Raw genomic sequence first — 27247 nt, 5'->3', positions numbered from 1 at the left:
TGGATAAGGCTCCTTGTTTTAGCTTCTAACTTATTTTCAAACTCGTGCTTCTGGTGCCTGTTTTTTCATTACTGTTGCTCTCTTTTGAAAATCAGGATTTTCTGTGAGGAGATTGGGCCGAGTTACAAATGTAGCTCTGTATTACACCGTAGTTCAAGTACTTGAACAAAAATACTGCCTCTATACTGAACCTGGTTTAAAAAAATGAAAGAAAACAAAGGAAAAAAAAAACAAAAAGAGAATAAAGATCCTCAACTGTTGTTTCCAGAGTGGGAAATATGTCAATTTTCTGGATGACCATCAAATGTAGAGACGGCAAACCGGTGCCGTGACTGATTCTGCAACACCCTAATGCTTCACCACAGGGGCCCTCTTAAAGAGTAGAGGTTTGTAGCCCTTGATGCCATTTTTGCTTTTTATTCAGCTTCTGTGGGCAGAGAACACCACTCCGTTGGGGTTCTTTTAAGTAGGAGGCTGTGTTTTAATGTTCTGTCTGGTTTTGCAGCGCAAGCCCCTGAGCAGAGAGGAGGGTGTCCCGCGGGGCGAGGAGCTGCCTCCCCCCAGCTCTGCTCCACGCTTCGGCCACCTTCCTGTCCTGGGCCTTGCGCATCCCACGCCTGACTCCAGCTTTTTTCACTTTTTCTTTCACAAAATAAACCTTACTTAGGTCGACTGTAAGGGAAAAATACAGAGGTCATTGCGAACTGAGTTTATGAGGAGGAGTTTTTTTCTGGCAGAGGAATCCGTTCCCCCCAGCGCGGAGCGGTCTCTGCCAGCAGAACCCATGGCTGGGTCGGCTCCTGGGCTGAATAATAGACCTGGAGCATCCACTTTACTTGATTGTCTTCCCAAGCAGAAGCTTTTACATTCAAAAACCACACTGTGATCTCCATTACAAATACCCTGACAGGCCCGTAAATATTTGACAGGTTTATTCACAGCTGCTTGCATGTGGAAAATATTTTTATGATTTTTCCCCCAATCAGCTGGTGGAGATGGCTCTTCCCTCCGCCACTGAGCGCCGGCGTCTCGCCGGCATCCTCGCAGAGCTGCGGGGCGAGAGCAATATGCCAAGTTCTGCAGTCAGGTTTTTCCCTGCAGGGCATTTCTCTCTGTTGTTACTGATATTACTGCTATTATCCCCCGCGCCCTCGGGGGCCCGCGTGTCTTGCCATCTTCAGACAGATGATCTGTTTTGATGGTGGAGTTCCTGGCTGCTCTCCCAAGAGCAGCAACTGTAGAAATTCCGTAAACCTGAATCCATTCACAAAGCTCCATAAAACAAAGTCGGCAGAGGTACCAGTACACGGCGGGTCTGACAGGCATCCAGAGCTCGGTCCCGCTGTTGGGCCGCTCTGGCTGTGGCAGTTAAAGCTCCTGCAGCTCAGACACCCGCAGGGTGCTCACGTTTTTAGTTACGGGGACAGTTTTCTCCCCTGGCAGGCTGCTCGTTTTCTTTTCAATACTTTTAATTTGGGTGTGTGAAATCTGAGAAGACTCGGCTTCACAGTAGATAGCCATGTGAAGCCACCGTGCCACGTCCCCGCTCTGTGGGTACCTGAGTGCAGAGGGGGCAGCCGGGTGGCTCGAGGGCAGGCGGGGACCGCGGGGACACAACAGTGGCAGCACCACAGGGCATCGCCCCAGTCTGGATCCTGTGAAGTGTTTTAAGAACATGTTGCAGGAGGTGCGGGGACGTGGTTAACGTGTTATTTCTGAATTTTCTATCACTACCGATGCGGTTTGCCTGTTGGTGCTAACACTTCTAACGTATAACACCACGCTCAAAGCCCCGCTGTATGGCAGTCTCGTCACCCGCTGTTAAAGCACAGCGGGTGCAGGGAAGAGGTGGCACCAAGCATACCCTGCACCCCACCACGCCTTCGTTAGGGACAGCACTAACGACCTCTGTGCACACCAGGGTTCCTCTCCCACCAGGGCCAGCAGTGACCCCGCTGCCCTGCCTGGCTTCAGGCCAAGTCACTGTCTCGGAGCCACCCCGGGTCGTCCCCTGACGCACCGTGTCCCTGCCTGTCCCCAGCCCCTCACTCCCCCGTGGGCCAGGGGACACCCAGGTGCAGACGCTGTGACCCCATGGCGTGGGGACAGGGACAGCCGTGGGGCTGGGAGCCGCTGCCAGGACTGGACGAGGGTTTCACTGGTTTCCGTGGGTGGAAGTGGGTCCCGCTTCGCTTTGGGCCGCAGGGTGGCTGTGCCATTGCCACCCTCCTGCCTTGCTCTCAGGCACCACCATGCCACGGTGCTTCAAGATGCTTTTAAGTGCACCAAAAAGTTTGACATATCTCAGTGTATCTTTGAAGTACTGCAGCATGAGGGTTTGACATGATACATTATGATAATCCATAGTATAGAGACATTAACACAGGGGTCTTTGACAAAATACATTGTAATGTCTCTGAAGGAGCCATTACAATTTATCTTGTCATTCTGGAGCATAGAGTGGTTGCAATGTTAAGATGGCTCTGCATAAATTCACATGTAGACTGTTTCATTTGATTTTTGGAATTCTTTCAAGTCGAATGGCACAGCCCCATTTGTAGGTTAACCCTTCGCTGTCCCCCTTCCCCAGAGGTGGGTCCCTGCTCGGGGGCTGCGGGGCGAGCGGTGAGAAGTGGGTATCCCGCGCATCCCGCCTATCCCACCCATCCCGCGCATCCTGCCCATCCCGCGCCCGCTCTCCGGTGGGCAGGGCAGAACGCTGATGGGACTAACCCCCGTGAAATGTGAATCTCCAGCTTTATGCTCTCAACATGCATTTTGACTCATTTGACAGCAAATGCTAACCTTACTCTGATGCAGACATCAAAGATATTTATCATAAGCAGCGACATTTGTCGCTGGATTAACAGATAGGATAGGGAACGCTTTCAGCCAGCAGGAACGTCTCTCTGTGCTCAGGTGGGTTTTTCTTCTCCCCTATGTTTGTCCTGCTTATGGCCACCGCCCCGACAGTTCCCCGTGATGAAGCCGATGGGCTGCACTTCTGCAGCTCTTAAATTGCCCTGTTAAAGGGAGCCAGCTTCTGCCTCGGCACGGTGTGCCCCAGACCAGTGCCAGGGTTTTCCTCCCCTGGGAGCCGTGGTCTTTCCTGGCAAACCCTCCCCTTGTCGGCAAGGCCAAAATGGAACCTGCCATGGCTTCTCCGCGAGCCGAGGTTCCCGACGGGACGGGAATGTCCCTCCCCAGGGAGAAGGGTCAGTGCGAGACGCATTTGCATTGAGACTGCTCTAAATGTGCAAGTCTCGAACAAAATTAATACAAAAACCCCGACAAGTTCTTCGCCTGCTTTGCTGGATCTTTAAGACCTGTACTAAAATTCCATCATCTCATCTTCCCATTATTAAAATTTCAGCAAAATATAAAGTTTTCATTAATCTCCTGCAGCAAATGTAGTACTCTGAACTGGGAGTTGATTCAGCTTTTAGGACTACATTAGCTGGGGTATTAAACAAAACGTGTCATTCTTCAGTATCCTCTGTAAGAAGCTAAATCAGTTTTCAAACATATTTATACCGCTTTATCTAACAGCATCTGAATGATCATTTAGAGCTGAGATGCTTTATTAGCAGCTGGCATAGAAATTACTCTGCGCAAAATTATATATCGCATTATAGTAATGTTTAAATTGGTGTTAATCCAACGTCATAAAATGTAAAAAATCTTTAAAGTGCATTATATTTTTTCAGTAATTGGCATTTTGGCTTAATGAGATGTTACCTTTTATAAAGCCAGTACCTGCAGTGGTAATGAGAATACTAATCAGTAAATAAAGCGCAGCTTCGTTACCGCGGGGCTAAGATCAGAGTGCCCGAGGTGCTGCAACAAGATGCCGGTGTCGCGTGGGGGGATGCTGGAACGTGGGAGAACGGTGCTAGTGCGTACCTTGGGGGTGGCACCAGAAAATCGTGCCCTGGCTGGGGACAGGCCCCTCCGCCAGGCTCCTTCCCGGTGTGACCAGCTGCGGGTGTCCAGGGGATCCCCCCGGGGGTCTGCGGTCCAGGGGCATCTCGTGTCACCTGAGAATCTGCCGTTGGGATGCTGCACTGCGCTTCATGCGGGACACAAATGTGCGGTAATGTCCTTAATGAAGTAGTGAATTGGTCTTTGGATGGGGGTGACAATTTCCTCCTCCAGAGAGGTGGACTTGAGTGTTTTATTCTTTCTTAAAAAGCCACCTGCAGCTGCAGACGTCACAGCCGCACTTACCCGCTAGCTGAGCCCTCTGCCGTATTCTAAACCTCTCGCTCATTGTTGTTGGCTTGTTTTGCAGGTTCAAGAGGAGAAGAGGTCTCGGAGGAGGACCCTCAGATCGATATAGCTACGGTTCAGGACATGCTCAGTAGCCACCACTACAAGTCCTTCAAAGTCAGCATGATCCATAGGCTTCGATTCACCACTGATGTTCAGTTAGGTAAATCAATCTGTGCTGTAATGCTTAGGAAAATGGAACAGTTCAAACCTTTGGCCATCTCTAATAGCTGACTGTCCGTCTCAGACGTTTTTAAAGCAGTCATTATCATGTTGGGCTCTTTTATCGTGGAGCACATCACTTGAAAGTGTTGCTAGCGTTTCAGCAGTTAAAAAAAATGGCTTTCAGTTGAAAATACTTCAGTATTTTTATTATCCGCAATCAGCTAGCACATGTTTCTTCTGAAAGAAGGCCATTATTTAATGACCCCATCTCTTTTTTTTTTAATCTAGGCTTCCTAATGGAAAGCTTCTTGCCAACTGTTTTGTTATTTTTAAATGAGACTGTGCAAAATTGGGTATGATTAGGTTTTTCCTTTTCTGAGACTGAAAGATTTTAACAAACAAGTGGAAACTTGAGGAGGAACGAAATAAAACTAGCATTCTTTAAAGGTTTTATATTGTCCTTATTAGCTTTCTGAATGCTTTTGAAAACCTGAAGGCCAAGGGATGACAGAATCTTGAATTATAAAAGCCCCATTACTGTTTTAAAATGATTGAATGGCTTTCTATCTTTGTGTTTAAATTGTGAAAATTTGATTAATGATGCATTGGTAGGTGACCTGTGACATTCCTGCAAATACCTTCCGTAAAGAAATGATTCAGCAGTAAAATATTAAGTGCCATAATGTTTACAAAATACATTTATTCTGTAGAATTTGGTAGAATTGTTAAATTTACACTATAGCAGTTTCTGCATTATTGTCACTCCGTTCTTCCATCCTTAAGCACATATAAAAGTATATGTCTCTCAGATTTTTACAGAAGAGGCTCCCTTAGTTTATTTTGAGCTGTCTTGTTAGGGCAGGATTTATCTGCTGGTGCTGAAGCAGGCCAGCGCTGGGCATGAGCTCTGCTTTTGAGCAAACTGTCGGGGTGTGATAGTTTGCTTCCAGTGAAGTTTGACTCACTGTATCTGGAAAGTGTCAGAAACGAGAGCTTGAAAGGTCATGACAGATCACTAAAGATAAATGGTTAAGGGAGAATAGCTGTTAAATGAAACAAATGGCTTAACTTGCGTAGCACTGAAGGAGCTGACCCTGTCCGGTAGTGTAAGGACCGTAAAATTTCCCTTTTATAACAATATGTGAACTTGTATATTTTTGATGGCGGTACGCTGACAACGTGATTTTTATAATGTAATTACTTTTTAAAAATCAAAGAAAACCCCAGTGAGATATTCAAAGTTTGGGCAAATGTACAGCATCAAAACCCGAAAGTGAAAATAAATGTATGTTGCTGGGTTTTCTCATGAATTTTTAAAAGATATGAGAAGAGCGATGCTGGTAACATAAGCATTGAGGGGCTGTTTGGGTTAGTGCTGCTGAGTGTTAACGTGTTCATCTTCTGCAAGTGACAGACTGCTCCGTACAGTCGGAAATGTAAAAAAAGATATATAATTTTTTTTCATTGCTCATCGGTCCCTGTGGTTCGTGAGCTATTTTGTGTCATTCTAACGATGGCCCGTTGCAAAGACTTTTCTCTGTAGCATTTTTATGTCATCGGCTGTATGTGGTGCCCCAGCAAAGCGACGGTTTCCCAGCGGATGCTGAGAATCCAAAATGGGTCCATTGCTCCGTGTTGACTGTATCGATGATGTTGGGAACAGTGCAGGAGCGTGTCGGCTCAGGCCGGCCGAAATACGGGACGGTGGGTGCACTGAAAATATCCCTGTGGTTCTGGGGGCGAGTCCCGGCTCCCCGGCCTTCACGGGGGTGTTTAGGTGTGACGGCCCCCAGCCATGGTGGAGCAAACGCTCGGCACAGCTCATCCCACCCCCTGCCCTTGGCTCCGGCACCGTACAACATCCACGTCTCGCTGCTGTGGAGCAGAGTCTGGGCTGGATTGCGTTGCACTCGCAGAGAACAGGTAGCCATAGTGCGAGCTGTGTTTGTCAGTTGTTGTTGCGTACTGGTACTTTTTGAAGTGTTGTAGCTGTTTTGAGGCCTGATCATTTAATTTGAGGCAAGTTTCACCGAAAGTATAGGAGTGAGCTTGATCTTCTGTGCATTGTGCGGAGTTCTTCTTGAGAGGAAAAAGCAATACGTGAATGACCGTGGGAGGAACGACCACCTTTGCTGGTGTTATTACGGTGGAAAGCTTTAGCCGTAGCAGTTTAAGGCCTGGGGGTTTATGTTTTAGCTCGTATTAAAGCGTAATGTACTTACTCTAGCACTCTCAACATTTTTACAAAGGTTCTATCATGTTGTGAAGGAATAAGACACATTTGCTTGTGTATCGCCTTAGCAAAACTAAAAGAAGCATATTGTCTTGGAAAATTACTGCTGGCAAGTGTTTCAGGAAAGGGGGGGCAGCTGCAGACCCCAACAAAGGAAAGAAGAACAGAACAGTGTTACTGCACTAACACATCGATGACATTTCTTTTGATAAAATTAGTGAATTAAAAAAATAGTAGAAGAAGCATTTTTACTTGGTTTTTGAGTATGACTAATTTGCGCTGCGATACAAAGACTGCAGCAGCCACGTACATAATCCTGTTTTGATTTTAGGTTTCAACACATACAGATTGTGAGAACAATAACACAAAAAAGACAACATCCTTTGTCAGTGTGCTCTTTGGATGTGTGTGAGCTTAAGCCAGCGACGTCGAGATACAGAAATAATGGATGAAGTATACAGCAACAATTTGCAGATAAAAATAATAGAAGTTAAAGTGTATTTTACATGATAAAAAAAAGATGAAAGAGGAGGAAGTCTGTTACATCTGAGATGGTTACAAAATCCATGCTTGGTGAAGTAGCCTCTGCTGAAAAGATTGATGCAATGGGGAGTGACCTTGGCTTGGAGCAGGAGCTGGTGATGTATGTATGAGCATCTCGCTGCTAAATGGACCCAGATTTGTAGCACTAATATACATGGAAGCCCAGAACCAAACTCAGGATGGCAATAAATCAACAGCCACTTTGGGTGTCATTTCTGGTTTATATTCCACTATTGTTCTATCACTTTAATTCATGTCACTATCATCTGTTCATCTGGAACAGTTTTATATAATTTTCCAGTGGAGTTACCTGACAAATCCTATCAAATTAACAAGGTGCATTAACAATATTGACTGACTGTGAATTCTGAAGTTGCAGGACCATACAGTGAAAAATTTTTAAGGATATTTCCAGGGGTGACATTTTTAGAGGGGAGGGATGGGGAACACAAAGAATTTGCACCGTTATTTTTAGAACTTACCTTGACTTTTCTTCAGTGGGAAAATAAGAACTTGTACCATCACCTTTGCATATTTTCCTTAAACTACAGAAAATGCGACTTTGAATAATTAATGATTACAGTGAAATAACAGCGCCGATTTTAAATAATCTGCCCGAAATTAAATTACAAAACAAAACGGGCTCCAGATACAGCATCAGCCTGCTCAAATTAGCTAGTTCTAGCAGTCCTTGTGTTAATTGGACTCTTGATACGGTGCTTAATTGAAATGTGATCTCTCTGATGTGACGTATGTTTAATGACAAAGCGCATTCTTGGATTACTAGAAGCAGGGGGGTGGGGGTGGTGGCGTTATTGTACCCTGTCGTAATAGCCAGGGTTAAACCGAAGGTGGCCTTGTCCTAGCAGAAGGGGCTGCAGGGAGAAGCCACTGCAGGTGTCCACACGCTTTGATTTTAGAGTTGCATAAAATACAAATGAACCATGACCGTATGACCAGGCTTTAAGAAATATTGAGTTAATTTTGAGAGCTTGGGAGAGCCGTTACATGTGTGGCATCTTCCTTTATTTTGTCTCACAAAGTGTTATCATCAGCTCCTTTAGGTTTTCTCGTGCTTCAGACGAGGCACACGCAATGCATTTGAAAGCATCGGAGCCAAAACCCTCTAGAGGGAAAAGGTTATCTCTGCTGTTTTTCCAGAGATGTGAGAGTTAAATGATGTTTAAATACTTTTTTCCTGTATTGCTTCCTTTTGTCGTTTTCTCATGAACTTCACCCATAACTCATGACGGAAGAAATGTAATTATTTTTAAGGCTCCACACATCTTGATGTAAAAAGCACACTGGGAAGTTTGTTCCGTCGCGTCAACAGCTACCGAACAATGAGCTTCTGTTCATCTGTGTGGCGTAGCAGGGCTTTCGCTTTGCAATATGGAGATAAATTTGGCTATAAAATAGAGCGCGTGTCCGGGCCGGTCCTGGCTCGCCGTGAGCCCTCGGCCGCCCCGGCAGCCTCCTGCTGGACGGGCCCTTCTCGCCCGACGCCGGGAGTGTCGTGTGGGGGGACGACAGAGGAGTTCCCTGCTCTCGCTGGCGGGGGGTCTGCGGTCGGACGCGGCCGTGCCCAGGTCACCTCCACGCAGCAGCCGCGAAGCCGCCGCCATCTGGGGACGCCCGGGCTGGGAAGCGGCGCCCATGCCAGGAGCTCCGCAGACCCTCAGCTTGCGCTCGGAGCAGCCTAATTAGAGCTGGCTTTAAAATGCCAGCAGTGTAAAAACGCACAGGGTCTCTGGGACTGCAGGTCTTTGTCTATGAGTATCTGGGCAACACAAAGAGCGTCTCTGTAATGCTGCGAATGGGTGTTGTCCTCTCCTATGGAGGATGTAGTGTAGATGCTGCGTAGGGACCGTGTGCGATAGCGTCTATTACAGAGAATAGTGATGATTGAAAAACCAGCAGTATCTTTTTATAAATCTTGCAGCTCGTGTAGCTACTGCTTCCAGAAGAGCTCTGTATGTGTTGAGAAGAATTCTTTCTGTGTTATTTCTTTCTTGTTGGTATGCTCGTGCAGGAGAATAAAATGCAGATTATCGGTGCAGTTTGATAAGCATTTGCTTTTGGTTTCAAAAGCCCCTGTGCTTTCAAAAAGCCCAAAAGGGCAATATACTTTCATCCCATTTAAGATTTATAAAGTGTGTCAAACAGCTGATATGAAATCGCTTAAACAGATCACTGTTGTGGCTCTCTATTCTTTCTCATCTCAGGTATTTCTGGAGACAAGGTAGAGATAGACCCTGTTACTAATCAGAAGGCCAGCACTAAGTTTTGGATTAAGCAGAAGCCCATTTCAATCGATTCTGAACTCCTCTGTGCCTGTGACCTTGCGGAAGAAAAAAGCCCAAGTGAGTAGTCCTTTTTATTTATGTTCTCTCTTCTCTCCCTCCCTGTGTGTGCTAGATGTCCAAAGAATTATTGCCACCATGTCCTTTTCTTTCTATAGGTGTATTTTATTCATCATAGGATGTTTTTAATCTGACTCGATTCTGTTATAGAGAACACAACATAAACAGAGACACATTTGATGAGTGTCCTTTTAATGCTGCGTACAGCTAATGGCATCACGAGGAGCGTTTCTTGTCCCCTGTCCGTAGCTGCTAACGTTGTTGTGCCAGGGAAACGCTGCCTTTGCCTGGCTGCTCTTTAGCCCCATAGCACAGAAGTCAAATATGTGTTTGGACATAATTGCAATTTTTTTGAACTTCGTAACATCCCAACTGGTTTTAAATAATTTCTTAGGTGCAATTGAGGATCTCGGACATACAGTAAGTATCAGTGCAGTCTAAATTTGCTTCAGCCGTGGCTGCAGGATCCCTGGCATCAGGACGCGCCGCTCCAAGCGCTCAGTTTGGGGAAAGCCGTGGCAGTTCCTGGCCAGTGGCAAAGGCTGAGCTGGGGGGGACGGTGATGGACGGGGGGACATCCCCATTCAGCCGGTCGTCAACCGGCGGTCAGTTTGCTGTGTTCAGAGCGCGACTTCAAAAGCCAGGTGCTTTTGCTGGTTGTATCAGTGGAGTAATGAGAGTCTGTAGCTGTAAAATTTGTTTTAAAAAGCACAAGATGGGCCCTGCGGGAGTTGGGCAATGTCTCCCGCTGGTGCCAAAATGTAACTATCTACTGTCAAAAAGTAACTGTGGTTCAAAAGCTCAGATGGCTTTTATTACACTTGTGCTTTTGCAGGGTAGGGATGCTCAGTATTAAGTACTTATCTGCAAGGTGACAGAGAGGGAGAATTATGTGATACATATTTACAGAGGTAATGATCTGTTGAATTCTCTTGGAAGAGTAAATTTATGGCTGCCACAGATTTTATCAGCAATTATTGAACTATATCCTTCTCCCCTTCATTACCCCTTCCTACTTCCATGTTCTTAGTCCAGTCATTGTTTTCGTTTTCTGTCTCTCCAGCAAGATTTCATGGTCCTTGGGAAGGCATGATCCCAAGGAGAGACTTCCCTGGTGACCAGGCAGCCCAAAGCGTGTGATGGTTGTCTTTAGGTGCAGTTTTGCGTTTATAAATGTATTATTAACACCTCTGGGCTTGTAGCCACATTTCATTTCAAATGCAAACACTCGTGGTGGTAAAATTGTGCCCACAAAACGAGGCTGTATCCGAAAAGCCAGCCTTGCAAGCTGAGGTTTCCAGCTCACGCTTCCATCAGCATGAGAGTCTGAGACCTTCAAGCTGTCCTTCAACCTCCAGGACTGCATCCTGCGGGGGACGGGGCTCTTCAGCCCCAGAGGCAGCACCTGCTGCTGTGGGGAGTTATGTTTGTACCCAAATCCTGCCAACCCAGGCAGAAATCAGGGACAGGATTTCAACCCCCAGATAGAGCCCCGTGGTGGAAGGGCAGTACCTTCCCGTGGAGACCATTGAATGAAGAACCGCGGTCACTTTGGAGAGGATGCTGACAGGTTACGACAGAGGCAACCTTTATGATACTGAGGTTTTTTATTTACTCATTTTCACATGGCCATCATAAACTTTTCTTATTAAATAAGCGTTCAGCATAGTTCTGAAAGGTGAAAATAATTCGTCCTGAAATCTGCTGACCTCTTCCCGATTCACTAAAGATGTTCCAAAAGTCATTATTTTAGACCAGTAGAAGAGACTTTTAGTGTGACATCTCAGAATGATACATTTTGGGGAACTCTTAACAGCAGATCACTATCTCTTGAATTTTAAATGGAAAAAAGTTTTAGTAGCATAAAGGAATGAAACTCACTGTATTTCACAAGTTTTGTCTGTGATTTTTATCAGCATAGTGATATATGTTTGTAGCAGAGTTTACATCAAAAATTATTCCTGGATCTTCCTTGAATGAATTATTGCAAAGAAAGAGAGGCTGAGTAAAGATAAGGTCTTCAAGTTCTGCAATATATTTTGTTTTCATATTTTTATCTCTTGTAACACAGACATGCTCCATCTCGTCTTTCGGAAGTGTTCCGCACATGTAACAAAGCTCGCACAGTTACACCGGGCGAAAACACTGTGTGTTTTATTCAGCTGCCTGCCCTCCCTAGGCGTTGGTGGTTGGGGTTAGAACAAAGCCGAGTCCCGCGTCGCTAGGCTGACTCCTTGTCCTTCTGCAGAGGGGCGAAGGGTTTGCGGGAGCCTCCGAACGTGACCTTACATATTTTTAGAAAGGGCAAGGGCTGTTGGGAGTGGAGTTTGGTCGCCGTGATCAGCATAGCTGGAGGTTTCTGCGACAGTTGTTCCTCTGAATGTGATAATTAACACAGTTTAATATTCAGTTAGCTCTTACTTTCTGCAAATTAAAGAGATTTCAGACTTTTTACATGCACTTTTCTGCAGAAAAGTTAAAATAGGAACTGTGTATCAACATAGTGGAGAGCTCACGCTTATGTTCTGTTAGTTTTCTCTGAAAAGACAGGTTCATGCGGTGAAGCTTTAGTGGCACTTGTGTGAGCGTTAAAGGACTCAACATCTTCAGAGGTGACGTGTTGTGAATATTTACGGATGGACTCGGAGTCGCTCTGGATGGGCTGAAGCTTCCCTTCCCTGTGCTGCCAGTTCACAGAACTTGAGCCGAGTTCCGTGAGAACAGAAAATGAAAACAGAAAGCTTTGGCGTCTAATTTGCCATTAGTGTGGGTATTGTAGGCAGGAACGGCTGATGATTTTTTGTTTGCCCTTGTAGTAGGCCTGGGTCAGCATTTGAATTTTTATTTGTAAATTAAATCAGACTCCCTGAATTTAGACAGAGGGAAGAGGTAATGGCCCTACTGGCTCGATCAAATGCCATTAGAACCTGAAGACACTGTGTATAAACGGCTTGTTTAAATCAGGTTCCGTCTGATTATCACGAGAGATTCTCGATGTTTTGAGTCTTGAAAGGAAGCATCCTATCATTGAGAAATAAGATTTAAGCCTTAATAAAGTAGTTGTCATTTTTATAGCTGAAAAGAGCTTTGTATCTCAATTAAGTGTACATAATATAAAGTCTTAAGGAAGCAACATAATACATTTAATACAATTATATCCCTTTGCAATAGTGTAATTTAAAGGAAATCTGATTCTGTTAATGTCTCTTACATTACTTGGACAAGAGAGAAACTTCAGTGTCACTGCCTGCTGCCTTCTTACGAAGTGCACTGTGGACCAAGCGTGGCTGTGATGGACGCGTGGTGGCCGTCCCTCCCGAGGGCCAGGGCTACCAGGCTGCCTCCGCACCGTGCCACAGCAGCGCCGAGCCAGCGCCGGGGCGTGGAGGGGCAAGCAGAGCGCGGGGCAAGTCTCTGAGCGGTGCTGGGGCTCACTGACAGTTTTCAAAACACATGGGGTTCTTCCATTCGTGTGTATTTCACGATAGCTGCAGAAATCAGATTTATTTGATAATTTACTTGAAACACTGAAGAAACGTTCTCCATGATCCTTTTTCTGCTTTTTTTTTCATTTGTTTTAATGAAGCTGATACATCTCAGTTGGTAGGTCAAAATATCCTTAATATTAAGGTAGTCTAAACAAAGGTGTTCTGTAGGTCACGGAGTACATTGGTAACTTCAGTTTGTAATTTAATTGCCTGCTTTGCACCCTGCAGCTTAAGATTTCCTTTAAATTCTTATTCCATTGTTGCACTGGGGCTTAACAGAGTGTTAACCTGGTAATAGGCACAGGGCCTCCCCATTATATGTCTCGCTATCGAGCGGTTCTGCATGACTAGTTAAAAAAGATGGCAAGAAGATTAATGAAAGCCGCCTAGTACAGAAGGGGGGTAGGTACCTTTGCAAGACTTCTAGCGAGGAGATATTAGAGCTGAACCAGAGCTTGGCTTTTTCTTTATCCTGTGACCTTTGAACCTGCCTTACTGTCGAGAGCTGCCAGCGGAGCCGACGTTTTGATTGATGTTGCTACACGAGTCAGTCTTTCCCATTGAATTCCACATCTGCACGAAAATAGCTTTTCTAGCAGTATTCATACTGGCTGTAAGTGATAGCCAAAGTGATGCCTGAAACGCTTTTATGTAGTTTTCGTTTAAAGCTAAAGGTATTTGATGTTTTAATTCAGTATCCAGTTCCTCCAGATTATGCATGTTGGGTAATACTAATTTAATGAATTCATTATTGGGTTGTGAAAGGACTAAAAACATACAGAAAGCATTGGGAAGGCATGGATTCCTGCTGCTCGGGGAGCTTAAATAGAGACGTTGCACATTTGCTCAGAGCCCTGCAGTGGAGGCAGAGCAGAGAGGCAACAATTATCCGTGTGCTCTGCAAATGGTGCACAAAATGTTGTGTGGAATTTCCTAATATTCGAGCTCCTGCTGTGAATAATGCGGTGTGTGAAATTACGGAAGAAAATCCGTACTTGATACGAGACTAATCACAGATTCTGGTCAAAAGGTAAAAAAAATGGGTTCAGCTGAGAAAATGTTCCCAAACTTCAGGCTCAGAGTGAAAGAAATCTCAAAGTGTGTAACAGAGAGATGAGTCCGAGCGCATGTGGACGTGGGTTTGCCGAGCAGGTGGATGCCTCAGAGGGACGGCAGCGACGGCGCAGATGGCACGGGGCTTTGCCATGTTCCCCGTTTTCCGTGGCAGGGCCCAATCGTGCTGGGATGGGGGGCACCCGAGCCCTGGTGATGCCGGGGGTGTCGGGGACCTGGGGCACCCAGGCCCCAGCGACGCCAGGGGTGTCGGGGACCTGGGGAGTAGCCACGAGGGTTTGGCGTTGGGTCCCGGGCCGTGCTCGCCCGGGGCTGGGGTCTGGCAGGAGGGCACCCCCTCGCCCGCAGCCGAAGGGGCAGGGGGGGTTTGGGCTCTCCTGTCCCCCCGGCGGGGCGGCAGCGCATTAACCCATCCCCATCGAAGCCTTCTCGTAAAAGTACTCTGGAGCACAATCAGGAGTGCGCATTGCCTCATCCTTTTAACAAATATGTTTTGTAGCCCTATTAAAAGGGGTCTTCATCTATCCTGTCAAAGCTATTCTGCTGGGGTTTTTTAGTTTAATTACACTATCCAATTAAAACTCCTTGCTGCATTTTGATTCGCTTCTCCTTGGGCTTGAGTGGATATGACATTTACAAGGCTCGCCTTTCAAGCAGACAATGGCGTGATTGATGAGGTGCAGACGCAATGAAGGAGGCGATTGCCATGTGGAAACACTGCTTAGTGCATTTTGATTTATTTATCATCTTTTCTCCCAAACAAGGTTGCTGGTGAAGAGGTTTTGGGCAACCCCCAGTTCCACCTCAATTTTCACCATTCTTGCAAAAATCTTTATTAGTATTCTGCCTTTGATAATAATTAGAAGAAGAAACAAAAGGCTTTGGGGAAAAAAAAATCCAGATGCGTGAATAGTTACCACAGTTTGACATAAAAGTGGATGTATGCAGCACTTTAATTGCAACTCTGCTTTCGGGACATCTGGAAACAAAACATCCACTAATAGCAATGTTTTATAATAAGCCTACAGTAGAATATAAAGACCTGAGCTGTAGGAAAAGCGATCATGAAATATGCTGCTCCCTGAGAGAACGGGGCAAGCCAGCAGGACTACAACTATTATTTTTTTCTTTAACATTCATATCGTTTGTTCCCACTTCGGTAATGCCTTGGTTTGAAGGAGATCCATCGCAGGGACGTGGCGTGCAGCCGGAGCTCACCAGTGGTTCCACCCATATTGGCGGGGTCAGGATTTCATCCGTAACTTTGACTGCCCTCACTACCTCTGGAGACATCACCTCTAAAATACGTACCTCTCGGATAAATATCACTTGTATAAAATGGGCTTAACCCCACTTTTACACTCAGGACAACATTCCTGTTCAATCCGTGTTGCTAAGCGAGCTCGGTACCGTATCCCTGATAATCCAGCTGTGGCTGCGGTGCAGCTCATGACACCCTCCTAGAAGAAAAATTCCAAGTTTTCTTGTTATTAGAGGTTGTCCGGATGGGTGTTTTGATGGTGCTCCAACACTTCATTTCTGTAGGACCTTCAGGCCCTGCTCCAGGGTCACAGCATCATTTTTGAGGCAGCGCGTGTGGACTTCAAACAGCAGAGTCCCTCCCCAGAGCTTTTAGGTTAAATGGTGAGCAGAGGTTACCCCATTTCATGCGGTGTTTTAATTAATTTGCCTTTGTACAGAAACGTTGCTTGTGTGTGTTTTATTTTCATCATTCCTTGCCTTTTTACTAGTATGTTTCTAATTCTTTGCAATCCTTTCTGAGTCTGTGAGAAGAGACGTCAAGGTTTGATCCTGTTGTAGTCACAATTTCTGAAATGGTGAAAATCTGTGATGATGGCAAATGATGCCCATAAGTGTTTTGTTCTTCAGCGAGGTCTTTCTCTAGCTATTTATTCCACTAATAACTCTTAATTGTTGACTTCTGCCTTATGGCCCTGTAATGACAAAGCAATCATCAAGGTATATTGAAAAATTAACATAAATTTGCATTTCCCGGTGTTTGTTTTCTGTTTTGTCCAATTCATGAATATTCTTTTCATCCTCCATCTAATTAGTGATTTAATTCAGTGCATACTGTTTTAAAGACTGGCGTTGGCAAAAGAGAGGTTTTTGATACAGTCTCAATGGGGGCATGGGAGAGGAAGAAGGAAAACTGTTTCTAGTCTTGGCAGATTTAGTAAAAAGAAGCATCTTTTCTTGTGCAAATTCACATCCTTCCACTGTTTCCAGGCAAAAAAAAAGTGTATTTTTTAGACTCTGTATTACTGCATTACATTACAGATGAAAAAGTGAAAATCTTTTTCACCTGTATGAAGTGAAGCATGGCGGACTGCAGAATTTTTGTGTATTTTCCCAAGATTGTAACTTGCTAGAAATTAGCCCAAGATTTACCAATGACTGCATAAGCACATTTTAGTCAGTAGTTCTGGAAGCTGTAATTCAGCAATATTTCTCACCTGCTGCATGTCAGCGCAGAAGCGCTGAGGGCCGGGGGATGGAGCGCAGGGCGGGGGTTGCAGGAGTTCAGTTCCACCAGGGCTGCGCCCAGGGGAGAGGAGGAGGGTGAGCAGCAGGTTTGCAGCTGGCTGTGCCGCTGCGTCTGGGGGGATGGTTGGTTATGCCGCGACTAGCCTCTGCCTTCACTTTTTTGGCAGGATTCTACTGTTAAAAATGAGGAGATATGCCAAACGATTGAACTGAAGATGTGGCGCTGAAAGAGCAAATGGTCTCTCCTCAGTGAATTTGCAGTGAATTAGCATCTTGCCTTTCTGCCCGAGTCTGCTGTCGGCTTTTCTCCAGGTGTAGCCACACAGGAACCTATTAGTGTGCCAGGGCTAGACAAGATTTATCCGCACTCGGAGCCGAGGCCAAAGGGCGCCCGTGGTACGATGTGGGTTCCTGGAGGTCGCAGCGGGGCGAGCTCGGCGCGGGCTGGGGGGACACGGCAGGAACGGGGCTGGCACGGGGCACCGGCACGAAACCGGCACGGGTTTGCTGAGCTCTGCTATAGCACGGCAAACGCCTGTGGTAACAGATGAGCTCCTGTCAGTTCATTTGCCTTCCATAAATGTTTTAACAGGTAAACATAGCTGGGAATAACATGCATTTTCCATCGTACAGCTGATTAATTCTGATTGCAAAATATTGAGGTTTCCCCCTGTTCCGTTCACCCTCGCCATCCGGTGCAGAGGCCGACACTAAGGACCCTTCTGCCCGGCCCCGGGGCAGGGCAGTGACAGACGGCGCCGGCACATGCTGGAGTTGAACGCTGTGTTCAGACCCGCAAGCTAAAGGACACCAAACGGTTGTTGATGTAGGAGTCGTAGTAATGAAGCCGTTCGTGCAAGATCTGCATTTGTTTTAATCCTATCATCATGTGCGGTAGACGCCACTTGAGCTGCTGCTGTTTGTTACCAGATATTCTTATATGGAAATGTAAAACCATTGAAGTTCCTATTGATCTCTGAATTGTCAGGGGTGGTGCTCTATTGGAAAGAGGTACATCACATATTTAAGCACTCTTGGAAATGGAAATCAATCTCACAATTCATAAATTCCATCTGGCTAGAGTAGTAGCAGAGCAAAGTGCCAGTTATGATTTCAATGAACTAATATTTCATGCTGTAAATAGTGTAATGTGGACACGGCGCACATAAACATAATGCTGTAATGGGGCTTTCCAAAGAAAAGTCTTCTCAGCTTCTTTCCACTAAATCACCCGTCAGGGCGAGGGACTGGGTTATGCCGCCTGCGCGGCGGGTTGTGCACAACCGTGGCGGTGCCGCGTCCCCTGCGGCTCCCGCGAGCCTGTGCTGGGGTGCGGGTGAATGGCTCAGCCAGCGCCTCGCCAGGGAGGCAGGGACCGGAGCCGCCCCGTGCCAGCGGGACCGGGAGCGCGAGCACTGCCCGTGGCTGTGCCGCAGCAGCCGGCGGCCTGGCGTGCTGTGCCGGAGCGGGTGTGCGGCGCTGGCGTGGCACCGGGCAGTGCTGGGCTCCCCGGGGGAGCAGGGTGAGCTCTGCCTCCTGCGCCAGGGCACGTCGGGATTGTTATTGGCAGCTGTGGCTCTAATTGTCATCAAAAGAGCTGACTCCTCACAATCCTAAAATAAGTGCTCGAAATAAAGTTCTGTGTTCTGCTTCTGTCAGCTGTACAAATAATTCTGCCAGAAAGGAGTAAATCACCGGTTTAAAAGAAAGATGGGAGTACTGGGGAGGGTTTGTTTGTCAGGCATGATGGAGGCTGTGGTCCCACTTAATTTTCATGTTAATATTTCACCCTGTGGGGTGGTGCCCGGCGGGGCAGCAGCGCGTTGGGCCTCTGCGCCCGGCGCAGGCCGTGCCGCTCCCACCATGGCGGCTGCCGCGCCGCACAGCCAGCCGCTCCCCGCCTGTGTGCATGAACACGCTGAGGGGTTTTGTGTCACCATTGGCTTCACGGAGCAGGTGGGTGCGTGCTCTGGGGGAGGCGAGTGGGGGAGCCCCGGGTGCTGTGGTGGGGGCAGTGTGCGTGGTGTGTCCGCCCCGTCTCAGGGAAGGACAGCCAGCGAGGGCGCAGAGAGCCGGTCGGGAGAGAGGAGCTGTGAGGTGTAAGGCTCTTCCTTGGCTTCCGGCACTTTCCAAGTCCCCCAGCCTTTCCTACCAACCAGTCTGTGCTGGGGGCAGCAGCCTCCAAAGCAGCTGGCAAGGGGAGGTCAGTGTGGAGCAAGTGGGCTTCTTGGGTGGAAGAAGATGCGGAGAGAAGCATTTAAACCAGGTGACAGGAGTCTTGATCGACACCAAGAACCATCCCATGAACTTCCAAGACCCAAACCAAAGAATCTTCTTCGGCAGAGAATGGATGGAGAAAAGCCCTGAGGAGAAGGACTTGGTGGTGTTGGTGGGTGAGAAGCTCAACATGCCCCGGCAATGTGCGCTGGCAGCCCAGAACCCCCTGCAGCCTGGGCTGCATCCCCAGCAGCGTGGGCAGCAGGGCGAGCGGGGGGTTCTGCCCCTCAGCTCCGCTCGGGGGAGACCCCCCTGCAGTGCTGCCTCCAGCGCTGGGGCACCACCAGCAGAAGGACACGGAGCTGTTGGAGCGGGGCCAGAGGAGGCCCCGGAGATGCTGGGAGGGCTGGAGCCCCTCTGCTGTGGGGACAGGCTGAGAGAGCTGGGGGGGTTCAGCCTGGAGAAGAGAAGGCTCCGGGGAGACCTTCCAGCCCCTTCCAGTCCCTAAAGGGGCTCCAGGAAACCTGGGGAGGGACTTTGGATCAGGGAGGGGAGCCATGGGACGAGGGGGAAGGGTTTTACACTGAAAGAGGGGAGATTGAGATGGGATATCAGGAAGAAATTCTTTACTCTGTGTGTGGTGAGCCCCTGGCCCAGGTTGCCCAGAGAAGCTGTGGCTGCCCCATCCCTGGAGGGGTTCAAGGCCAGGTTGGACGGGGCTTGGAGCAACCTGGGCTGGTGGGAGGTGTCCCTGCCCAGGGCAGGGGGTGGCACTGGGTGGGCTTTAAGGTCCCTTCCAACCCAAACCATTCTGTGATTCTATGATTCTAATCCCCCAGACCATGTTTTGTGGCATTTTCATATTTATTAATCAGTTTCTGTAACTGTGTAATATCAAATGTCCAAAAAGCTGCGGTAGCTGGTGGGGCGCGGTGCTGTGTCCTGTCCCCAGGAAAGGTGCACGGGCACTTTTGGAATCATAAAGATGCTGAATTCAGTCCCACGCAGAGCCGGGCGTGCATGCATTAACATACTGATGAGCTCCCAGCTAGGAATTCCCGCATTTTTAGTACCACCGAGGCATCATTTGTCAAATGATTTAAAGGGGTTTTTTTATTATTATTATTAGCCAATTTTTCAATATAGAATTTATATTCCAGATTAGTGCATCATAATGGTGTTTAATTAACATGCCACAATAAAATACTCGCATCTCAAATTTTCTGGCCACAGATCTGAGCATATATCAGTCACTTTTTGGAAATCTGGAGAATAAGATAATGTAAATAAGATTTCAAATTAGCTTTCCTCCAGAAAAGACCCGAATTTACAGTAATGTGGCTGTTACTTTATGGATTACTAACTTGGGCCTTTGAACTGAAAACTGGTGGAAATGTATAATGTATGGAATATGCTTAATTTTAATCCATACAAGTGAAGGATATTGTGCGTTATTCCATGTTCTGCACGTAGACCTCGCAGGTAGAGCCGTCCCTCCCGTCCCGCCGCAGGGCTGTCCCAGGCCGGTGGCTGCCGCGCCGGGAGCCTGGCCGGGCTCAGCACCTCGCGTCTGTTCCATCACTTCAAACCTCCGTTTGGGATCGAGCAGCGGTGAGGCCAGCCGGCAAAGTGCTACGCAGATAAAAATTACAGTTATACTTTAATTTTGATTGTCCTGCTTGTAGGAAGTGAGATTCCTGGGTTTGAGCGTCTATTTATAGCATCGTTCCTGCATCCTGGTGTATTTTACAGTGGTGATGTTTCCCTTTGCCCTGAGCAACTGGGTAGGTTTGGGTGACGTTTTGGGGAGAGGTTGTTGGAGTGGTGATTCTGGGGTTAATTGGCCTTTTGTTTTAAATATAGCACTTATATTCTGCATGTGATGGCTATACGGTGAATAGTTACATAAAGTAGTCCTAACGTGGTAGTTCGGCTGAAATATAGTCGTGGGCGGAACGGGAGCTAACTAGCCATTTGATAGATTTTTGCATTTCCTGCAGTGGGGATGTGATGGGAAAACGAACTTTATTGAATAGAGTTCAGCTGCTCCTGTAAGCCACCACTTGCCTTAAATTGAAATGACATGAGAAGCCTGTCAGCGTTTCATTACTTCCTTCTGTTGTGCTGATGGTATGCTAAGATCACCATCTGTGTTTTTCTTCTGTCAGGCACACAAGCTCCACTGAAACTTTACAGGAATATTCTGAACAGTTTTTTTTTTTCTTATCTTTACAGGTCATGCAATATTTAAACTTACATATCTAAGCAATCATGACTACAAACACCTTTACTTTGAATCAGATGCTGCTACTGTCAATGAAATTGTACTGAAGGTGAGTATTAAATTTTAACGTGAGCCAAAATCCTGGGTGTTTTACCACTTGTGAGACATGAAAGTCTGCAAGAGGCTCTGGAAATACATGAACGGTGCGGTTCCTGAGGACCACTGAGGTGCGTTTGACTCCCCAGGCTAGTTGCTTGGTGCCTACTCATTTTTCAAACAGCCGTACAGCGGACTGCCTATTTGTGTGTAAGAGTTCCTTTTATACTTGTTTCTAGTTAATAGAGACACCAGTTTTCTGTGGGATTTTATAGGAAACTACCAAATTTTATTGTGCCCGGGTAGTTTCCTCCTCCAGACACTTGAGATGGTCGTCAAGCCCCGTGTCGTGGCGGAGGTGCAGGTGCCGTGCGGGGCTGATGCCCTGCCGCAGGACCCGCGTCTGGCAAAGCATCGCGGTGCTCCCGGCCCTGCCGTGTGGCTGCCGGCGCAGGGCCCAGCCTTGGGGACGCGGGCAAGGACCCGGCTGGTGCAGGCAGCGAAGCGGGATGGCAAGGCAGGGAGGGAGCAGCCACCCCGGTGGAGCTCGGCAGCGGGGCGGGCGGCTGAGCAAAGGTCCCGGCACCGCGGGGCTTGCGGAGACAGAGTGGCTGTTGTTCAGAGGCTCCAGGAGGGCTCCGGTAAAACCACACGTTGGCGTCATGTTCACGGCCCCAGCACTGGCCCAGGCAGAGGCAGCGACAGCCAGGACAGCGCTTCGCTCCCGCCGTCCACGCGCCGTCCAGGCGGCTGGGCCGCACGCGGGGTCTGCACAGAGCAAAAAGGCTGTTTTTTCCCCACCCTGGTACTTTCTCAGAATCGTTAGCTTTTCCCGTGTCTCAGTACATACACATATTGACTTACTTTCTGAAACAAATTTTTGTAACGCTCTTGGAAGATTAAACTTAGTTTTCAACAAGCTAATATTTTGTAGCAATTCAGAATTTAAAAAGCAGTAATTTTGGCAAGCCATCTGTTAGGTTTGCTTTTATTTTCTATGTGGAATTTAGAGGATTGCTGAATAACGGACATACGATAAAATGATTCTTACTAATAACGTAAAATGTGAATGTATTTTGGGGGGTTTTCTGCTTACTTTGTGAACTGTTAGGCCGATTCTTTTGTTCCTACTTTATCTTAAATAAGCTGTTGGAATCCAGAACACTTGACACATCTGAGACTGGTCATAAAAGAAGGTTAAAAAAAAAAAGGTTTGCTATGAATAGCATGAATATTCCAGAGAGAAATGTTATTAAACAGTACTTTTTTTCTTAAGTTGCATATTGTTTATATAGAACATTTTCTGGTTTTGTGCCTAAGTTACCAGTTTGTTTTCAATTCTGTCAGTGTTAGGAGATGCGGAGAAATCAGACTTTTCAAATTAGGCTTTTTACATGATCAAGTGAGAAAGACCGAGGCTTTATTGACCATGAAAATTCCCTATATTTTTATGCCTTAAGCTGTAATATGCAATGAAAGTGAAACACTCTACAGTGCATAAAATTGTGCAAGTTTTAAGCCACAGCATATTAACCAGCTAATGGCAGACCAAAGGGCATTTTTATCTTTTTGATTCTTGCATTAACCTTCCATTAAAATTATCTATGTGATTATCACAAAGCATTGGAGATAATAAATTTAGAGAATAGCAGGCTTGTTAAATATCATTTAAAAATGCTTTCATCAAGTAAAATGTGCCAAAACACGGGGAAACTATGAGATTAGCTGAGTATGCAAACATCGTAACGAAAGAATTATTTTTATTGAAGCCGATAAAGTCTTTTATTGAAGCCCATTACTATATTAGACCAGCCCTGTGGGTCTTCACGACTTGCTGCGTTCGCTGGCAGTTTGGGTGTCGAGGGAGGGAGCGGGATGCTGAGAGCCCGCGGCCGCCAGTCGAGGGGGGAAGGCGGCCGGTGCCGAGCGGGGCGCTGCGGAGCTCCAGGCTCTCGCTGCCGCCCTGCTGCCAGCTCGCTGGGACGCTTCCACCAAAGCTTCGTTGCGTTGGTGTGTGAGGGCCCCTGCCCCCCCCGGGCTCTCCCACTGAACCACCAATGAAATTAAATACCGTTTCGTGTCTTTGCAGGTTAACTATATTCTAGAGTCGCGAGCAAGCACAGCCAGAGCAGATTATTTTGCTCAGAAACAAAGAAAACTGAGCAGGAGAACAAGCTTTAGCTTCCAGAAGGAGAAGAAATCGGGACAGCAGTGACGCCAAGCCTGGAGGAGAGCCTGTCTGCCGAAGTCGGAGGAGGAGACGCTCCCCACCGCCCGAGACAGGTGGGAGCCAGGACTGCGGTGCTCCTGCTGCCGACAGGCGGGAGCAGCCGGGGAAGAAATCTGAATTATCCCGTCTCTCACGGTTGGAAGATTATCCCTCGTCGGTGATGGGAAGTCTCCCCTGTGACAAAAATAAAGAGCCATATCAGCCGGAAAGAAGACTGTTACGCATCAGGTTCCTTTGATTAGAAATAAGAGAATGACGTAGACTGGCATCATTTAATTACTGTATTATGTACAATCACAAGAAGAGATGTGATTACATATTATTTCACAGCCTGGTTAAAATAAATTATATACATCTGTAATACACCCACGTACACACAGGTATTGCTTGTGACATGATCAAATTTCTAAAAACAAAATGTAGGACAAATGTATCCATTTTTACTATTAATAAACAGATGTAATCTTTTTCAAGGTCCATATGATGCACAGTTCTTTTGGGGGGAGGCTGCAGTCCCAGATGGTTTCACTTCTGTTGCTGAAGTGCAGGAGGCAACCGTGAGCCAGGGAACAGCAGCCATTGCAGGGGAGCTGATTTGTGAAGAAACGTTGAGACAGTCAAGTCTGTTGTGGTTTGTTTTGTTCAAAAATATTTTTATTTGACTGTGCTTTTCCGCTTTGCATACGTGTTATTGGAAGTTACTTGCTGTAGTCAGCACGGTGCGTTGGATCCAAGGCGGCATCTCCGCGGCGGAAAGGAGAGCATCCTCCCGCCTGCGGGAGCTGCTGCGGCCGCCCGGGATCCGCTCTTCCTCTCTGCGACGGCTCGCACCTGAGGACTGGGAAATGCCTTCACCTTTTCTTAATATTATTCTTTAAAAATAAAAATTAAGACCTACTTTGTACTGGGATTTGTAACTATTTTGGCCTTGTCCATCCTTAATACATCAGGGAACACGTGAGCGGGATGACTGGGAACCAGAGTTTTGGTTTTTGGTTCAGTTCACCAGAGGTGTCTTTCATAAATCTCTCCAGGTCGTTGAAGCTGGAGCTCTCTGCGCTGCTGCTGTGGGCTTTGTATCAGGAAAATGCCCCCAGTTCCGAGGGGTTTACCCACAGCGGGGGCGGCAGCGCTGCAGGTCCAGGGCCGCCCAGCCCCGCCTGCCACCGCGTGACCTCCTACGGTGTCCTACCTTGCTTTTGTATAGAGAAAACTTCCTGAGCCTTAACACATAGTTTAGGAATAAACACTAAGGCAGAGAGGTCTATGTGTCACTCACCTGTTGGGTTTAAGTTCTCGGGTTTTAAAGGTTTAGCCCTCCCGGAGCCGGTGTCGGTGCCCTCGGGAGGGGAGCCCTGCCCGCGCCGCTGAGGCCAGCCTGCACTGTACAGTCTTCCATGATATCTGCAAAGCAAGAGAAACAATATTTTATAGTATGATATTAAATTTTTTAATATTTTATATGCGCAAATGCAGCACAGATGCAATGGGGAAAGACCCTTCAAATAATGCAATGTAAATGACTCCTTTAACCAACTTTGTGAACTATTTAACATTAAAGTTGTTATGTGAATGTTCTTTTGCCACCTAGTTTTAATTCTTTCTAACTGAAGTAAAATATTTCCTACTTTGGTATCCGAAACGACAGAAGTCTCCTACTTGTTTCCATGGCCATAATGCTGTTGCCAGCCCCTTACGTTCATTTATTACATTATAGAAGCAGGTATTCAATACGCGCAGTATTTTGCTTTCAGTAAAGCCTTAAGATTCACATAATAAAAAAATCTCTGCTGTCTGAACTGTGGGCGCGTTTGTGGGCGCATCGTCACTGGCTGGACCACATGCGTTTACACCACCTCATAAATCACCTTCCACTTGCTTTATTTTTAGCGCCGTCTCCGCGCGGAGCAGGGACACGCAGCGCGTCCCCGGGGAGCAGGGACAGGGCGGCAGCGACGGGCCGCTGCTGCTGGAAGATGCTCCAAGGGCTTGATGGGGAGCAGGCAAGGTGTGGAGCCCGGAATGAGTTCCTTTGCTCCAAAAGAGCCGTGCACAGTTAAGAAGTGAATTTACTTTCAAAAATGAGATCCAGTCGAATACACAGTGTGGAAGAAAGCTTCCTTAAATTCTGGAAACGTCCAGCTTTTCAAGAGCTGACCAGCCTCTCCCTCAGAACAGCCAGTTCTACTATTTAGTGTTTGCGGAAAGAGTTAAATCAGAGCTCATGGTTGCAATCTGTGCGCAGCTGAACACAAATCCATCACGGGCTGGTCTTTCCCCGGTAGTTGTAGATTTAATTGATTCAGATGGGCATTCAACTGGGTCAGAAAAGCAAGCTGTTCCTTCCATGCATTGTTACTGGGCTTTGGGAGAAGAGGGTGGCTGCCGGCTCACGTATCGAGGATGGCTTCTCACTGACGCGCATTGGTAGCTGTTGGAGACATCAGAGGTTTTTCTGAATTTTCTCTTCTGCTGTTGGAGGGGGACCTGGCTTCTGTGGGCACCTGAAGTTTTACAGTCGCTTGCTCCTCATGGAGCAGAGCGTCCCCTTGCAAAAAATCAGGAGCACAGACCCTGTGCAAGTCAGGAGCACACGCACAGAGCGAGTGCCAGCAGCCAGCGGTGGTTCCCCTCGCGGTGCCGAGCCCCAGGGGACTCCTACCTGCAGGCTGGTCTCAGCCCAGGCGCCCGCAGCAGCCGGTGCTGCTCTCGAGCAGCCGCTCAGTGACCATCTTCCTTGGCTTTGCACAAAAAAAATGCTGCTCAGAGGGTCCCGAATCCACCAGGAGAGATGAGTGACCTTTGTGGTGAGACCCCAAGGTCATTCGTTGTGCTCCGAGGGTGGCTGAGCGTTTGTCTAGGAGATTTGTGAAAGAATAAAATAGCTGATGAGCAGCTTTGCCTGCTCGGGAGCAGGCGGTTGGTCGGGGATGGCCAAGGCTGCTGCAGCCTCAGGGACACCTGCCTGGGGACAGGAGCCCTTGCCACCTCAGTTTTGTCAGAGTACTGGGACACAAAAGAGCAAGCTTTTAACAGAGGAGCCCGGGGCACCCAGGCCCTGCTGCACCCGAGGCGAGAGCACTGGGGCACCTGGCCCGACCCAGCTCTCTCGGGGCCCCGCAGGGATTTGCCATGAACCCCAGGCGGAGCAGTTCGAGCCAGAGGCTCCTTCGGGTTCGGGCTGGTGGGAGCCTGGTGCATCCCGGGGGCTTCTGCAGCTGCCCCTCCGCAGCCATGGCAGAGCTGGGACCCGGCCGGGAGCATGGGCTGCACCCACCCTGCACCGGGACTAGCAGGCGAAAACCATTGCACAGCCCTGGGTGCAGCCCTGAGATTAATGGGGGGAGTTATTTATGGAGACATGTTTGTAATGGGCCCATGAATTTCATGGAAATACGCTGCTGTGGTGGCGTGTGGTATTGGGTGCTGCTGCCGCCGCTGCTAAAATTAATGCCCCTTAAATCACACCCCAGTGCAGCCTCCCCTGTGTGACACTGGGACGAGGACGGAGATGTGCAGGGACAGAAGCCGGGCAGGGTCTGCAGGAGGGTGGGTGCTGCTCCCCAGCACTGCGGCAGTGCCTGCGCCGGGGCCACCGCGCGAGCCGAGGCATGGGCGGGGGGGGCCACAGCCCCGCGCTGCCGCTGCACGAAGGGTTAAGGACTGTCATGTTTTATTCTCCCCACACACCTCTGCTTAAATGCAAAAAGAGAAAAAAAAATCTCAACAGGGTGTTGTTCGCTCTAAAAACCCTAAGCATGATTTGTGAACTCTCACAGCCTTGGTAATCTCATCAGAGTAATGGGATTATATTTCAAATCACCATGGCCTGTTCAT

The 27247-nt window shown here is 47.7% G+C and overlaps 1 protein-coding gene across 11 annotated transcripts in view; it reads left to right on the top strand.

Moving 5' to 3' along the window:
* The window catches only part of MAPKAP1 (MAPK associated protein 1), a 105672-nt gene extending 81783 nt beyond the window's left edge, over positions 1–23889 (top strand). For 10 of the 11 annotated variants that reach the window (XM_054220172.1, XM_054220167.1, XM_054220170.1 and 7 more), the window contains 4 exons: positions 4292–4432; positions 9436–9573; positions 21096–21193; positions 23270–23889. In XM_054220172.1, coding sequence (XP_054076147.1) covers positions 4292–4432; positions 9436–9573; positions 21096–21193; positions 23270–23395 — 503 coding nt within the window. In that variant the 3' untranslated portion in view covers positions 23396–23889. The remainder of the gene's footprint in view (positions 1–4291; positions 4433–9435; positions 9574–21095; positions 21194–23269) is intronic. The other variant, XM_054220173.1, reaches the window with a different exon arrangement.
* Positions 23890–27247: the final 3358 nt, after the last annotated feature.

Source organism: Rissa tridactyla, chromosome 14 (genome assembly GCF_028500815.1).
Source record: "Rissa tridactyla isolate bRisTri1 chromosome 14, bRisTri1.patW.cur.20221130, whole genome shotgun sequence".
Lineage (NCBI taxonomy): Eukaryota > Metazoa > Chordata > Aves > Charadriiformes > Laridae > Rissa > Rissa tridactyla.
This window is presented reverse-complemented; position numbering and strand designations above follow the sequence as displayed.